The sequence below is a fragment of the Oreochromis aureus genome, linkage group 7 (genome assembly GCF_013358895.1).
Source record: "Oreochromis aureus strain Israel breed Guangdong linkage group 7, ZZ_aureus, whole genome shotgun sequence".
Taxonomy (NCBI): Eukaryota; Metazoa; Chordata; class Actinopteri; order Cichliformes; family Cichlidae; genus Oreochromis; species Oreochromis aureus.
The window spans coordinates 56,134,758-56,152,234 of record NC_052948.1 but is presented as its reverse complement, the minus strand read 5'-3'; the positions used below and the strand labels follow the sequence as shown (position 1 = coordinate 56,152,234).

At 38.9% G+C, this 17,477-nt stretch overlaps 1 protein-coding gene across 5 annotated transcripts in view; it reads left to right on the top strand.

Annotated features, from left to right (window-relative positions):
- The window catches only part of LOC116314849 (calcium/calmodulin-dependent protein kinase type II subunit beta), a 76,243-nt gene that overhangs the window by 20,613 nt on the left and 38,153 nt on the right, over positions 1-17,477 (top strand). For all 5 annotated transcript variants that reach the window (XM_039615689.1, XM_031732986.2, XM_039615688.1 and 2 more), the window contains exon 6: positions 7,548-7,620. In XM_039615689.1, coding sequence (XP_039471623.1) covers positions 7,548-7,620 — 73 coding nt within the window. The remainder of the gene's footprint in view (positions 1-7,547; positions 7,621-17,477) is intronic.

The following is a 17,477-nucleotide window of genomic DNA, read 5'->3' as shown; positions in this document are numbered from 1 at the left end:
ATTGCTGTGATTTGGCACTATAAAAAAAACTGAGTTGAATTGAAAAAAAGCTTCAAGCTCCAAGGACAAAAAAACTGCTCTGGGTCCTAACTCTGGAATTACACTAAATGTGACCAAATTTCACACAAATGTGTGTTAGGATGAAAAAAGAAAGGTCATTATATATCCAAATGGTCCAGTTTAAAACTTCATTGACATTGTAATGTTCAACAAGAACAATTTGCTTGCCATTATTGAAAACAATAAGTCACAAACAGAATGATAAATTGTAACCAGTCTGACCAGATATGAAATTGGTGATACTACTCTACGCTTTCCAATTAAAGTTCATCAACGACTTCACAATAAACTGTACCATAACTGCAACTTGACGGGATGGAAATTGCATACAACCACAAGCCACTTATACATACTGAACTTTCTAATCACTAAACAGTATGTTAAACAATATGTTTAATGAAACAGAACTCACAGACAGTCAGTGGTGCTAAATATGGGGAAACATGTAGTCAGCTGAGACTGAACAAATCACTTGTCAGAGTAATGACATGTTTCTTCCAGTTGAAATGCATCATCCAGATGCACATAATCGGCTTTCTTGGATTTCTTTACCTGGCTGATTAAGGATGCATCAAGACATTTTCTGTCTTTTTATTTTAAAAAATATATAATATCACAGATTTAGATCACAGCCTTTATTTCTGTTTAATGAGTAATATTAGAAAGTTGTAGAAAGATCTATCCACACACCAGCAGAAAGGGGCTACATGAACTTGCTTCTAATGAACAAATGCTCTACTAATGCTTTGCCAGTTTGAAAAGTCTCTCAACCAATTAAAGGAGATCTGAAGATCAAAAGATATTTAAAAAAAGATAGGAATTTGTGTTAAACTATAAGGAAAGTTATTCCTCTAATTTTGACCTTTATTTTCCTTGTTATTCTCTGTTCTTTCCTTCAGCTGCCTTCAATCTCCCCTCTCTTTGCATAAATTATGTGTGCATCTGTGTGTGTGTGGCACTCTGTGTGTTCATGTGTGGGTGTGTGACTAGCAGGGCTTGATTTCTGTCCAACAGTATCTCACTGACGGTTTCCTCTCCGTACTCCATCTGTACACAGAATCACTCAGTCCCTCCCTTCTTTCTCTACCCTGTTCATGTCTCACTCACTCCAGATGACCAAAAAACAGATTTCCTGTTACTTAACCTCTTCTGGTGTCCAACCATATGGATTCATCTGGTTTTATGTGTCAGCTTTTCACATACTGTAGTTGTTACTTGAATTTCTGTCCACCACAAATCAGTGTGTAAAATAATTCCACAGAAAACTGATAATGAGTCCTCTGGATCAGTGGTCTTCAACTTTTTTTGCGCCACGGACTGGCTTATGTCCAACAATATTTTCATGGACGTGAAATATAAGGTGTCGTGGATAAATACAACAAAGTAAAACCAGTACCGGTACCAAAAAAAAGGAAGATTTATTCATAACAAACAGGAAAAGACCCAGGGAAACCGAGTTAATGATAAAAATGATTAAAAAATAATGATAAAAACCCTGAAAACCATAAATTTCACACCCGAGGCTCAACTCTCGCGGCCCGGTACCAAATGACTCCGGTCCGTGGCCTGAAGGTCGGTCCACCGAGGTTGAATCCTAATCACTCTGTCACAGTCTTATATATTTTTTCCTCCAGCACTATCATCAGGTCTGCATTTTAATTTTTCTTTGTTAGTCTGTGCCATGGTTAAAGACTTGCAAAACTGGCATTTTTAATCTTCCTCACAGGAAGAAACTAGCAATGATGCAAGAACCACTAATGTAATTCTTGACGAGTCAAAGTGGGTGGGTATCCCATTAAAATGATCTCAGCAGGTAGGTTAGGACCCAAATGCAGGACTTCAAAAGAACACTGCAAAACTCAAAACAGCTTTATTGCTGAGCAAAAGACAATAAAATACATAATACAAAATAATTCTGATCAGGCAGAAAACAGGAACTCTTGAACTAGGCATAAATGAGGGAACATGGACAACGTGGAGCGTACAGCAAGATAAACACAGCCTAGAAGGAGAACATGGCAAAGGGCAAGGGAAGACTGAGACAATATAAACACACAGAGAATACTGAGGGAACAGACCACAGGTGGGAACACAGCGGACACTAATCACAGACTAATGAGACAAGGAGAGCAAAACTGAACATACTGCAGACGAGACACAGGCTACCAAAATAAAACAGGAAGCAACAGAGAATAGGAACAGAAATGCAGGTAAACAAATATAGCAACCCAGATTAAGACATGAGAACGGACAAGGACAAGAGATATACACGGAGACATGACTGACACGGAGACCTGGACAAAGATACATTTGCTTGATGCAGACAGAAGACAAAACACAGACAAGATAGAGTTTACACAGAAGACGAAGCAGAGGAGACTGGGACACAATGAAGAAAGAAGGGAATGGACTTCACAATGAAACAGTGGACTAGAACCACAAAGACTTAATATAATACTCAATACAAAATAATAAAGACTAGAACATAAATAACATCACATCCCCAAAAGAAAACATAAAGATTCTACAAAACTAAGACCCCTGGGTCCAAGACACCATGACTGAAGAAACAACCAAAGGGAGTGAAGTGTGGTAAATACATTTGAGGGTTATCTATGCAGCCAGGTACACCGGTGACCAAAGTTCAGCTACAAATGATGTGCTGCAAGCATCTAAGCTTTACAGTCCAATATTTCAGTTCATTTTTATTTATACAGCAGAGTTAACAGAGATCCATTCACACCTATGGCCAAATTTAGAATCAGCAATTAACCTAATCTCACTAACTGGATGTCTTTGGACTGTGGGAGATCCAGATTACCCAGCGAAAACCAAAACAGCCACAGATTAGAACATGCAAACCCCACACAGAAAGGCTGTGGCCAGATGGTGGATTCAAACCTTGCTCTGAGGCAACAGTGCTAACCAACACACCACCATGCTACCAGCATTTTAAAGCTGACCGCACAGCTGGCAATAACAAAATTTGAAAATAACAATTAATATCTTGTTTTTCTTAAGAAGAATAGGAAATGAATTATTACAAAAGTCCTCCAGTATCTCCAATATCTCTCTCTTCCAGCATACATGCTGTTTTGCCTTAGTCTTCAGCCCTTCACCTCCTCAGCTCTGCTCACCCACCTCATTGTGGTACACTGCTCCAGATTTCACTCTTTATTTAGTTCTTCATATTCTGGACATCTCTGTTTAGTGCAATTATTGTTCCTCTGCTGCTCTGCATAGCCAGCAACATGCCCAGGTGTCCATGCATCCATTATCCTGTCTATCACAGCTCAATATCCTATTGACAACCTGTTCAACCCTGTTCAGAATCTTTTATCTAACTAGCTGCTATAGCTAATTTGACTATTGGGTAATTGCTAATAGTTAAAGAGATAACTTTATTGTGTGCACCAACAAGTCAAGAAGTGAAGCTGATGTTGATTCATAGCTCTATCACCGCATCGTTTTTTCCTGAAGCAGAGTCAAATTGAAGTAAAGAACTATTTCAACCAGCACTAAAGAATACATGCCAGGACATGTATTCCCCATTGTGGTTATTACTTGTCTTCAATTTGGATGTGCACCTTGACAACACTGGACAACAGCTAGATAGCTTACACTTTACTGTATGCAGGCATCGCAAAAGTGTGTCTACATTCTTTCTGAAGGCCACAAAGGGGCGATTGCTGTGGTTTCAAAAAGAAATATGGTTGTACATGTAAGAAATCTGTGGAAAAATGGCGCTCTGATCCCTTGATCTGTGATTTGCACTAAACTGATGAGTGTACAGTCTCAATAAGTAGTTTCAAGTCTTACTGACTATAAAATGACATTTATTTTAAAAAGAACTGAACATGATTTTTGCAGAGCTAGAGTCGAATCACCAAATAATTTCTATGAAGCTACATAGCAGAGGAAAGTCCAATGAATGTAGCCTAGATACTGGTGGTGGCATAGATAAAACAGGTGGAGACTTGGACAATCTGGCCAGGATGAGGTAGATATGGGGAGGATGAACGTGCTTCTTAAAGGCAGAGTGATAAAACAGCATTGACGTTTAAAGCATGGCTCAAGCATGGCTCAAGAGTTGGCAGTTCGTCTTGTAATTGGAAGGTTGCCGGTTTGAGCCCCGGCTCGGACAGTCTCGGTCGTTGTGTCCTTGGGCAAGACACTTCACCGTTGCCTACTGATGGTGGTCAGAGAGCCGGGTGGCGCCAGTGTCTGGCAGCCTCGCCTCTGTCAGTGCACCCCAGGGCAGCTGTGGCTACAATGTAGCTTGCCGTGAATGTGTGTGTGAATGGGTGAATGACTGAATGTAGTGTAAAGCGCTTTGGGGTCCTTAGGGACTAAGTAAAGCGCTATACAAAGACAGGCCATTTTATTTTTTTTTTAAAATCCAAGATGGTTATGGTGAAAATGTTGAGTTTCTGGCTTTGTAATGGGACTAATCTTTCTTAAAGCCTGATAATACTTTCCACACTCAGAAGTCCACTAGGGTATGCTTACTTCTGAGTGATGTAAATGTCATCATCACACAGTGAGCAATTGCTTGCTTTTTTGTGACCACAGAGAATTTATATTACAATGCATGTGCCCTTGGTAGTGGACTTTAAAGAAATATCACAGGAATGACTACTTGACTATCAGGTCTCCAGCTGTCCATGTCCTTGTCTGCAATAGACTATAATCCAGTCATTACACATGCTAAGCGTGTTAGTGGTCTTAGTCTCTCCAAAGCCTGTTTTATTGATAATCATTCCTTGGTCTTCTTTGAATTACTCATTTTTAAACCATTTTATATGCTTTGACAAATGGCAAAGCTACTTTGGGATCGACACATATGGATGTGTTGTTTACTTCTTATTCAAGTCCATACCTTATCTGTGATATTCAGCTAGAAAAAAACGCAAGAAGGCAACAGTAAAAATATTGCAAATGTGAGGCTTCAGAATTTCTTTCTGTCCATTTTTTCAATCACTTACCAGTTGAGAGTCAGCGGGCTTATCACAGCTTTCATAGGTGACATTTCTAACCACTGCACAACTGTGCCATCCAACTTCAAAAAAGCAATGAGTAATGTTACTGTAGCTTTGTCTGTCTTTTACCATGGTGTGAAAAAGTGTTTGCACCTTCCTTATTTCCTATTTTTTGTATGTTTGTCACACTTAAATGTTTCAGATCAAACAAATTTAAATATTAGACAACGATAACACAAGTAAACACAAAATGTTGTTTCAAATAAAGGTGTTTTTCTTTTTATTAAGGGGAATAAATTCCAACCCTACATGGCCCTGTGTGAAAAATCAATTGCCCCCTAAACCTAGTCACTGGTTGGCCCACCCTTTAGCAACAACAACTGCAATTAAGCATTTGTGATAACTGGCAATTTTTTACTGTCTTTTCCAGTACTGTGGAGGACTTTTGGCCCACTCATATTTGCAGAATTGTTCTAATTCAGCCACATTAAAGGGTTTTAGAACATGAACCATCTTTTTAAAGTTATGCCACATGTTGTTGTTGTTGTGGTGGTGTTTTGGATCATTGTCCTACTGCACAACCTAAGTGCGCTTCAGTTTGAGATCACAAAAAGATGGCTTAACATTGTCCTTCAGGATCTTTTGGTACACAGCAGAATTCATGGTTCCATTTACCACAGCAAGTCTTCCGGGTCCTGAAGCAGCGAAACACTCTTGGGAAGGTTCCATGTTTTCACCATTTGTGGATAATGGCTCTCACTGTAGTTCACTGAAGTCCCACAGCTTTAGAAATGGCTTTATAACCTTTTCCAGATCAACAGATCTCAGTTATTTTGTTTCTAAGCTGTTTCTGAATTTCCTTGGATTGTGGCATGGTGTCTGGCTTTTGAGCATCTTTTGGACTACTCCACTTTGTCAGGGCAGTCCTATTAAAGTGATTTCTTGATTGAGAAAAGTGTGTGGGTGTGACTAGAGAAAGTGAACTCCGCTTTCCAAAGATGTAAAACACCACAGTTATTTTATGTTATAAAAAATAAATTTACTGGGGTCAATCACTTTTTCACACAGGGCCACGCAGGCATGGATTTTTTCCCCCTTGATAATAAATACCTTTACTTAGAAAGTGCATTTTGTGTTTACTTGTGCTATCTTTGTTTAATGTTTAAATTTGATGATCCAAAACATTTAAGTGTGACAAATGTGTGACAAAAAACAGGAAAACAGTTTTTTTTACACCACTGTACACAGTCTGTGTTAGCAACAATTGTAAAGTACACAGTTTCATGTTCTGTTTTGTTGGTAATATGATGACAGGTCTACAAAGCTCCTTTTCTCTCATTGTCACATAGTGCAGCTGTGTTTTCAGTTTTACACACTCTGGAGGCCATTTTAGAAAAGCTCCATGTACATGGATTAAAAATTCACTTTTAATTTGAACACAATAGCAAGATAAAGAAACAAAGATATGTTTATGAACTGAATGAAATCTTAGCAATGGAGATTTAAAAGACATGGGCAAATAAAAACTAAAACTCTATATGTGTAGTCAGAGGCAAATCAGGAAATATGTAAAGTGCTTCTCACATCAACTCCCTCTGTCCCTCACCCTGCAGCAGCCTCTGTGCCTCAGGGCTTCCCGTTCTCTTCTCTGTCCACTTCTCTTTCTTACTATGTTTTTGGTCCCTTTCCTTCCCGTGTTGCTTCCTTTATCTGGTCTTCACTCTGTTGTTCTGTCTCCACAGTCACTGTATTCATCAGATTCTAGACAGTGTCTCTTACACCCACCACCATGACATAGTGCACAGGGACCTCAAGGTGTGTGTGTGTGTGTGTGTGTGTGTGTGTGTGTCTCACTGTGTTGCATTGCTGTGCACCCTCTGTACAAGGGCTGCTTGTATTTTATAGTCCTGTTTTTTAATTTTTGCCTGTGATTTGATACAAGTTTTGTCTGTGCCTGCTGCCTGTTTGTTTGTCTCCCCTTGCCTGTCTTGCCTGTCTTCTGGTTCTGCTTTTGCAGCTCTTGTTGTACTATTTTAGAAGTCTGAAATATATTTACAATTCCTGTGGGTCCTAGGACCGTCATACTTTGAGCAAGAGTGACTGAGTGAGTGAGGAAACCTGAGAAAGGGTGAAGGAGTAGAGGTCAATAGAGTGACAGAGTGGCAGCAGCGAGAACTTTAAATACTTGCAGAATCTTTTCCTCAAAGGCTTTGTTATCACTGCTGCTAAATAAATTACACACGAAAATATACAGGTTAGACAGAGTGTCTCCCACACGGAGCTGCAGAGCCCTCCTACGCTGCCTGACTAATATTTAGCACTTTCTTTAAAACAGAAAATTCTCTGTGTAGCTCACAGACAGGTTCACACTTTTTTTATATGTGTGTGCAAACGTGTTGAGTGTGGAAGAGAGAGCTGGTTCCTACACTGAAAACATGTATGTGTGCCTGTGACAGTTGGGGCTAAATGTGTTCAGACTAACCTGCTTCCCCTGCTGTCTGCATGCAGTCATTGCATCCAGCAGATCCTGGAGGCCGTGCTCCACTGCCATCAGATGGGTGTGGTTCACAGAGATCTCAAGGTGAGTCACGAGCAGGTCATGTGTCTGTGTCCATGTAGGTGTGTGAATTTTAGCTGCATAGCTATAAAATCAGTATAAGGAACATTCTGTACTATGTTCAGGTCAGGTTTAGCTCAGGGACAAGAGTCCATGAAGGAAAAATATAGAGCTTTCACAAAAAGAATGATACCTTCTAAATGTTTCTGGAAGAAAAAAAAAAGATTTTCTTTTTCAGGCAAATGGCCAGCATGACAAAAACACATGAAAGTTATACAAACAGATGCCCGCCCACATATTTTGGAATAACAAACTCATTATTGAAATGTTAAAAAAATTTTGTTATAAAAACAAAACAACTTCACTATTACTGTGTCACAAATGTTGTGATGAACAATGTAATTCAACAACAACCCTCCTAAATGTTCACAAATATGGTGATCATTAAATTTCATAAATCTGCATACTGTAAATAGAAAAGTGTGACACAACCTGCTTTTTATATGTAAACGTCTGCAAATATCTGCAAATATTTCATCAGGAACTATAGGCCTTATGAACCAGAATGTGACCACTGTTCTGCACTGTAGCATTATAAATTTTTCTGCATGTTTATGCCTTTACATTACAAATTATTAATTATGAACAGTGCCGGTTTTTCAAAAAGTGTTCAGAATTTTAAAAAAATGTTCTATGTGGAACTCCCACTGTTATATGTGAGTAGTATAGCAGATTAGGTTTTGTTGAGTTTTGTCATCTGTATTGCAGTTTGGTATGGATATCATCTTCTGATGTCATGTTGTCTGTTTGCCTGATGAAGACCCAGTATGGTCTCATCTTTTTGTAAATCAGTAAGCGGTTACTCTACTCAATTCTCCATAGTTCTGTGTTTTGTCTGACTGTTGTAATTGACAGCTTGTAAGTGCATTGAAAATATTTAAATCCAGCATGTCTGTGCATGTCTATGGGCTGGATTTATCAAAATGTGCATGAGTGTGTGTGTACATATGTTGAAGTTCTGTCTTGTGCATGCACTTAAGTGGACTATAACTGAAAGAAAAATTTCATAGCAGTCGGAAACCTTGTTTCTGCTCACCTCCAGTGCTGCAGTGATGTATACCACGCAGCCAACATTCTTTTGATTAAGTTCCCTTGGACTCTCATTGACCTGCTTCATGTTTAAGCAGGATATGTATGTATATCTGAACAGGTAACAATGAATTCCTGTTCACAGATGAAAGTAACTAATCTGTTCACAGAGGAATGTTTGAATATTTTTGTGTATATCAAGCATTAGTCTCAGTATCATATGCTGTTTATTACAGCATAGATACTAGAGATGGCACGATACCACTTTTTTATGTCCGATACCGATACCGATATCATAAATTTGGATATCTGCCGATACCGATATTAATCCGATATAGTGTGTTTTTTAATCAATAAAACTGTTTTTTTAATATCTTGCTGCGTTTTGTATAAGGTCATACTCAAGTTTAAATAAACAACAACACTAAAGCTATTCTGTTATACCTGTATGTAAAAAAATACACTGCACCCAAAATATTTCATAGTTCAGCAATACTGATCAATCTAATAAACTTAAACCTACACATTCCTCCCTATTCTGGTATTTTAAAGAGTACTTAGCAGAAATATTAAGCAACCTAACTAATAGGGTTGCAAACTCCCAGCAAAAAAAAAAAAGAAAGGGAACCACCCTCCACCTCATGATGCTTAATCGACGTAATCAACTTAAATTTGATGCAGTATGAAAAAAAAAAAATGCACAGAAATAAATTATTTTTCAAGAATAATTAAATGGATTCAACATCTTTCTTCTACAGAATTGCAGACTGCACAGATGGTATGTTCCCAAAGGAAAAAGTACTATAGCTTACTAGGGTATATTAGACTTAACAGTTACTATATACAGTAATGGACTTCTATACATTTTACATCAGATTAAAACTTTGGGTGTAAGATTCAGATAATTATTTATTAAAAGCTAGACATTTTAAATGAGAATAAGAAAGAACAGTATGTCTTTGTGCCCCGTTTCCCTGTTAATACCCTATCGGCCCCCCTGGCTAAACTTTGCTAGATCCGCCCCTGCACAGTTACCAGCCGTCAGCTACATAGAAAAGGATCCTGGTGTAGAAAGTAATATTAAATAAATTCTAACAACAGCTTATCAAGCTTAAACGTGCTGCTGTTGTTCAGCCGCTGGTTTCCTCTTTCTGGTGCAAAGTGGGCCAAAAACAAAGAAGAGAGACGGACTCGCAACAGAAAAGCCGATCAGCTGATCGTTAAGCAGTTTCATGAAGTAGTGGCAGGAGAGGGAGGGAGAGAGAGAGGCAGTCGCTCCATATATCGGTTGTTAAGCTTAAGGTAGGTACGCTTTACAAACATTCAGAGATGAACTTACACACTTGCTTTACTTCTCTCTGGGATAACTTCCTCGGAGATGAAATGCTGGATTGCTAGCAAGGCTACAAATACACACAGCCGCTCTATCACTGAGCACACTGCTCCAACGTGCTACGGTTATGGGGCAAGTTACGCCGTGTCGCAAGTTTTGTGAGATGCTTTTTTGATATTTAATGGATCGGATTACATTTTTTATTTCTCTCCGATATCCGATCCAGTAATTTACGTCAGTATCGGACCGATACCGATACCTAATATCGGATCGGTCCATCTCTAATAGATACATACTGCAGCTGTATAAAACAATATCTGCTGTACTGAATTACAGACATTTTTAGTGATTTGTTCAGTATGTATGAGTAGCAAATAAACAAATAAAAAAAACAATGTTAATAACAAACCAACATATAATTAAAGAACAACCTAAAGCTCTATAAAGAACAAAAAAACAAATAATTTTTTGTAACGATGCAGTCAAGACAAAATATTGTCAAAAATGTATGTTAACATTAATATAGCTATTTACATTACATTTATAGCAGAAATGTGTATGATGCCTTTTTATTGATTTTAAGACTATATAAACTCAGTACAAAAAGTAAAGAAATTTGTGTTTGGTCATTAATTAATAAATATATAATAATTAATAAATTACTAAATAAAATGAATAAATCTTGCGCTGTTGGAAAGCCTGTTTATTTCCCCTTAAATGGTGCCACATTTGTAAGGATAATTAGTTTGTGGGTTGCGCTCTTGAAAAGCTTGCCAAATGTTTTATTCCATGACCATGTACTTCATGGGGCAGGATCAAAGGACAAAGGACAGAGGCCTTGGCAGAGATGATTCAGCTCAGGGAGCTGGCGAGGTGGCCAGTGGCGGAGACTAAGTAGCTGTGGGGGCTAGTTGGACGGCCAATGGAGTAGACAAATCATACCCTGAGGGCTCAGGATACTCAGAAGACTCTGTCAACTCTTGTGGGAGCTGAGCAGGGTGCACTTTTCTGATGTCTGGGTCCACAGCAGCTCCAGCGCGGGATACAGTGGAAGCTCCAAGTTGGCTAGACTAGGTTGTTCAGAATTCACTGGGTTCACTTGCTGAGACACAGATTCAGGGTAGATCAGCACTCTCTCTGACCCAGGAAATATAGAAACTAAGGCAACCTGAGGAGCCCTCTCTTCTGTGGAAACAGCTCCCAATTTGGATTTGGGAGACAGACACACTGTCTGCTTTTAAGATTAGGCTTAAAATTTTCCTTTTTGACAAAGCATTTACTTAGGTCTGGATTAGGTGACCCTGAATTAGTGCAATAACCTTAGGCTCCTGGGGACGTAATGCACGAGTGCACTAATGCACAAGTGTTCACTCACCTTTCTTTCACTCAGTATGTTTTCAAACACCACTCTGCACGTAATTATTATTATTATTCATTCCTGGCTCTCTTCCAGAGTGTGTCTTTTGTCCTGTCTCCCTCCCCTTGAAACCAACCAGTTATGGCACGTGGCTGCTGGGGAGGATCTTCTTGTTAAAAAAGGACTTTTTTCTTCCCACTGTCCACAAAGTGCTTGCTAATAGGGCGCTATCAGATTGTTGTTGTTGTTTTTTATTTTCTCTGTGTTATTGTAGGGTCTTTACCTAACAATATAAAACCCCTTAGAGAACTGTTGTTGTGATTTGGTGCTATATAAATAAGATTAAATTGAACTGAATTGAATTGAATTGTCCTATAATAGTCAATTACTGTGAAGTAACTGGGAGTAAGCAGTGGGAATAACCAGCGAGTGAAGCAGTTGAGGTTTGTGAGATTTTATACTTTCGAATGCTGAGATAGCAGCTGGCCAAGCGCTCACATCAGCTGTTTCTCTCATTCTAAGTCATTTTCTTCCATGCAGATTGATGTGTCCTCTGGGTGCTTTGTGTGGTCAGCTTGCTCTGTGACTATCAACTGTGTGGAATTTGGTTAATTGTTTTCCAACCCAAGTGCAGAATGCAGGAGACCAAAGTGAACATAAGGTCAATATTTAATGCTGAATTGATCAAAGGAAAACATGACCCCAAAACAGAAAGCAAAAGGAGGCACAAAGAGTATATATAGAAGGAGCGTAACACTAGGACGCACTAGGATACCTAGAAAGCATACTGTGGGTGACTCAACAGAGGGGCAAGAGGAGACTGAGACAATAAATAAAGACAGTAATGAGGCTAGGGGAAATGGTGGGGGAAAACAGCTGGAACAAATCAAAGACAGATGGGCACAATGGGGCACAAAGGGAAGACTATACACATTTAATAATAAATGATTATAAAAAATGTAATGTATAATTTATAAATAATAAAAAACTGTACAAAACCAAAGGCAGAATAGCCAGAAACTGAAACAAAGATATACGAAATAAGATACTTAGAAATGTGGCAAATAAGAATAAATAATAACAGCCAAACTGAGAACCCAAGAACATTGAACTAAGGTTTTTATTACTAATAGCTGACCCAACCAGTTATTAGATTTAAGGGGCTTTTTCACACAGGACCATGTAGGTTTGGATTTTTTCCCCGGTGCACTGGTGCACAGTCATGTTGGAACAGGAGGGGGTCATCGTCAAACTGTTCCCACAAAGTTGGGAGCATGAAATTTTTCGAAATGTCTTGGTATGCTGAAGCATTAAGAGTTTTTTTCACTGGAACTAAGGGGCTGAGCCCAACTACTGAAAATAACCCCACATCATGATTCCCCCTCAACCAAACTTTATACTTTGCACAGTGCAGTCAGACAAGTACTGTTCTCCTGGTAATAGCCAAATCCAGACTTGTTGATCAGATTGCCAGACAAAGAAACATGATGCATCACTCCAGAGAACACTTGCTCTAGAGTCCAGTGGCGGCATGCATTTTGAACTTGGCCATGAAGTGGCCATTCCATGAAGCTCTCTATGTAATCTTCTTGAGCTAATCTGAAGGCCCAATTTGGAGATCTGTAGCGATTGCCAACCTCAGCACACTATGCAGTTCACCTGGTCTACTACTTCGTGGCATAGTTGCTGTCATTCCCAATGACTTCTACTTTGTTATATTACACCCAACAGTTTACTATGGAATATTTAACAGCAAGAAAGTTTCACAACTGGACTTGTTTTCAGGTGGCATCCTATCACGATATCACACTGGAATTAACTGAGCTCCTAAGAGCGACCCATTCTTTCCCAAATTTTTGTAGAAACAGTGTGTATGACTAGTTGCTTGAGTTTATATACCTGTGGCCATGGAAGTGATTGGATTACCTGAATTTAAGGATTTAGATGGATAAGTAATACTTTTGTCAATATTCTGTACATAAATAAATAAATATTTCATTTAATAAATACTTAATAAATACTGATTGCAGTGTTTTTTCAGCAATACTTATTAAATCTGCCATATTTCATCATGGTATTAGTTAATGCTTTGATGCACTGCTCTCTTTATTTTCGTCTCTCACTTTAATACAGTGCATGATTGGATAAAATGCTTGGGTAGCGACCATCAGATGTACACTACTTTTCGTAAAACATTGAAGAATTCTTTGAGTGCACTATATAGTCTGTACTTTTATATTTTAGACAGTACTACATTTTTATTGAACCATTCAGTGACCCCTTGCATCCTGTGATTCGTGACAGTGTCATCCTGGAGAGAACACTCCCATCTTGTTGATTTGCAGTGACCCTTTTCTTTAAGAGGACAGTATAAACCCCCCACACCACCCCCACTGTAGGAGTTAACAATGAATTCACTTTCATAGTCACTTGGATCTTTTTTTTTTTTTTTTTTGTTGCTGTCTAGACACAGAAATAGAAATGACGATAATTCTCAGCCCTGAGTCTGCTCTAATCAGACTATGGTTGGATGCTTATTTCAGTACCAACATCACTGTGCAGTGCATTTGTGTGGAATCCTCTGCATGTGGTCTGTTAGGCTTTTATAAATTTTATACAAATATCAAAATGTGAATTTTTTTCTAGGTATAAACATGGAAACTACAGTTACCTACTGATTATTTTCTAAAGCAAATTTCTGATTTTTATTGGAAAATAAGAGACAGCATGGCAATTTGTTTGATGATGAAGTTAATATCCTCATGTTTAGCAATTAATATTAATCACATTAATCATCTAGCATCCTTTTGTGCCATTTGAGCCAGGAGGGTGGACAAGTGATATACAGGATAGATGATATGTCAAAATCTCACAAATTGAATTTGAATTTTATAAAGAATTCTGTGCACTTTTGATAACATTTAGGAAAGGAAAACATTAAACACTATTGCATTTTGACTTTAGTTTTTAATATGACTTTTTACCCATTGAGTATACAACTGTATATAATATATACAAATTTTTTATTTTATGTGTTTGATACTGACATTTGCAACTCTCTTTATCATGATTATGATATAGTGTCAAAAAGTACAAAAATATCACCTGTTCATTTTGACTAAGTAAAAGTACAACAATTAATTGCCCGATTAGTCTGAAGTTCAAATCTTGACTTAGACAAGTGTTTTGTTTTGTTTGGGGTTTTTTTAAGTTGTCCAAATGAACTAGAACATTTTATTAATAAAGTGTAGCAGTATTTCCTAAAATATCAAACTGAGTCTGTTCTTTGTGGAATGAAAAATACATTTGTCCAACAGTCGTGGAATATTTCTGAATAAGATTGAACTACTGGGCACATTTACTTTCTTCAAATCTCTCATTATGACTTTGTCAACTGGATTAAGAGTTAAGGCCTTTACTGTATGCACCTTCTGTGTTTTTAAATCAACCAGCAGAGGGTGACATGATGACTGTCCTTCAGCTGGATTACAGCATACAGCTGTTTCTATCGCTGTGGTGAAATGATTGCTGCTTCTGTGACACAGATCTGTCACTGTTAGCATAAACTAGTCACACAGCAAAGAGCTGTCATTCCTGTGTAGTTATTTGTCACATTTGCTTTTTACATCAGCGTCTGAGCAGCATAGACACGACTATTGCAGACAGACAAGATGTGTTTGGTCACCCTCAAGTAAACAAAGGCAAAAAAGGCTTATACACATTTTTCAGTCCCATCTTTCTGTCTCAACCTCAAAAGAGAGAGTACATTTTATTTGCTGGAACATGTATGACTGTACCTCTGAATATGTGTGTAGCCATAACTATTTTTAGTCTTCTGATCTGGGTATAACAGGTCTGCCTCATTCTCCTGTTTTCCCTTTAAAATTAAGTAAAGGAAAGAAGTAAGAGAAGAAACTTGTTCCTAATGCCCCATTTTCTACAGTCAGTTGACAATTTCTTTTCCAAAAATGCATTTATTGATTTTCCAAATGTTTGCATATACACACACAGCTGAGCATGAGACCAGTAGAAGCAGAACGCTACCACAGCAGGACTCAAGTTGCAGACAGTGCAAAGGTGCCCTGGAGACTATCCAACATACAGTGGCTTGCAAAAGTATTCGGCCCCCTTGAACTTTTCCACATTTTGTCACATTACAGCCACAAACATGAATCAATTTTATTGGAATTCCACGTGAAAGACCAATACAAAGTGATGTACATGTGAGAAGTGGAACGAAAATCATACATGATTCCAAACATTTTTTACAAAATGTAATGGGTGTGCGTAATTATTCAGCCCCCTTTGGTCTGAGTGCAGTCAGTTGCCCATAGACATTGCCTGATGAGTGCTAATGACTAAATAGAGTGCACCTGTGTGTAATCTAATGTCAGTACAAATACTGCTGCTCTGTGACAGCCTCAGAGGTTGTCTAAGAGAATATTGGGAGCAACTGCAACATGAAGTCCAAAGAACACACCAGACAGGTCAGGGATAAAGTTATTGAGAAATTTAAAGCAGGCTTAGGCTACAAAAAGATTTCCCAAGCCTTGAACATCCCACAGAGCACTGTTCAAGCAATCATTCAGAAATGGAAGGAGTATGGCACAACTGTAAACCTACCAAGACAAGGCCGTCCACCTAAACTCACAGGCCGAACAAGGAGAGCGCTGATCAGAAATGCAGCCAAGAGGCCCATGGTGACTCTGGACGAGCTGCAGAGATCTACAGCTCAGGTGGGGGAATCTATCCATAGGACAACTATTAGTCATGCACTGCACAAAGCTGGCCTTTATGGAAGAGTGGCAAGAAGAAAGCCATTGTTAACAGAAAACCATAAGAAGTCCTGTTTGCAGTTCGCCACAAGCCATGTGGGGGACACAGCAAACATGTGGAAGAAGGTGCTCTGGTCAGATGAGACCAAAATGGAACTTTTTGCCCAAAATGCAAAATGCTATGTGTGGCGGAAAACTAACACTGCACATCACTCTGAACACACCATCCCCACTGTCAAATATGGTGGTGGCAGCATCATGCTCTGGGGGTGCTTCTCTTCAGCAGGGACAGGGAAGCTGGTCAGAGTTGATGGGAAGATGGATGGAGCCAAATACAGGGCAATCTTGGAAGAAAACCTCTTGGAGTCTGCAAAAGACTTGAGACTGGGGCGGAGGTTCACCTTCCAGCAGGACAACGACCCTAAACATAAAGCCAGGGCAACAATGGAATGGTTTAAAACAAAACATCTCCATGTGTTAGAATGGCCCAGTCAAAGTCCAGATCCAAATCCAATCGAGAATCTGTGGCAAGATCTGAAAACTGCTGTTCACAAACGCTGTCCATCTAATCTGACTGAGCTGGAGCTGTTTTGCAAAGAAGAATGGGCAAGAATTTCAGTCTCTAGATGTGCAAAGCTGGTAGAGACATACCCTAAAAGACTGGCAGCTGTAATTGCAGCAAAAGGTGGTTCTACAAAGTATTGACTCAGGGGGCTGAATAATTACGCACACCCCACTTTTCAGTTATTTATTTGTAAAAAATGTTTGGAATCATGTATGATTTTCGTTCCACTTCTCATGTGTACACCACTTTGTATTGGTCTTTCACATGAAATTCCAATAAAATTGATTCATGTTTGTGGCTGTAATGTGACAAATGTGGAAAAGTTCAAGGGGGCCGAATACTTTTGCAAGCCACTGTATAGTAGCAGGGTGCAAGATGCAAGCTTGGACAGAGTAGACTGAGAGGCACAACCAAGTATAGAAACATCTGCGCCACATGTGTACTAGAACTCCCCAAGTCACTAAAGGAGACACCATCAAAGGTGGTTAAGAACAAATGGGGCTAAATTCTTGTGGGAGTTAAGAAGCTGCTGTCCAACCAACCAGTCAAAGTGGTGATTAACAAGGAACAGAGGACTGCAGTTGTGATAGATGTGGCAATCCCAGCAGATGGCAACATTATGAAAAAGTTCTTTCTGAATGCCTCACACATGCTTATGCTGCATAGGCATAAACATCATCATCATCAGTCATCAGGTGCTCTGCTAGGATAATAAGCTGGCCAAAATATGAAATATAAGCCACTGACATCAAGACAAGAAAA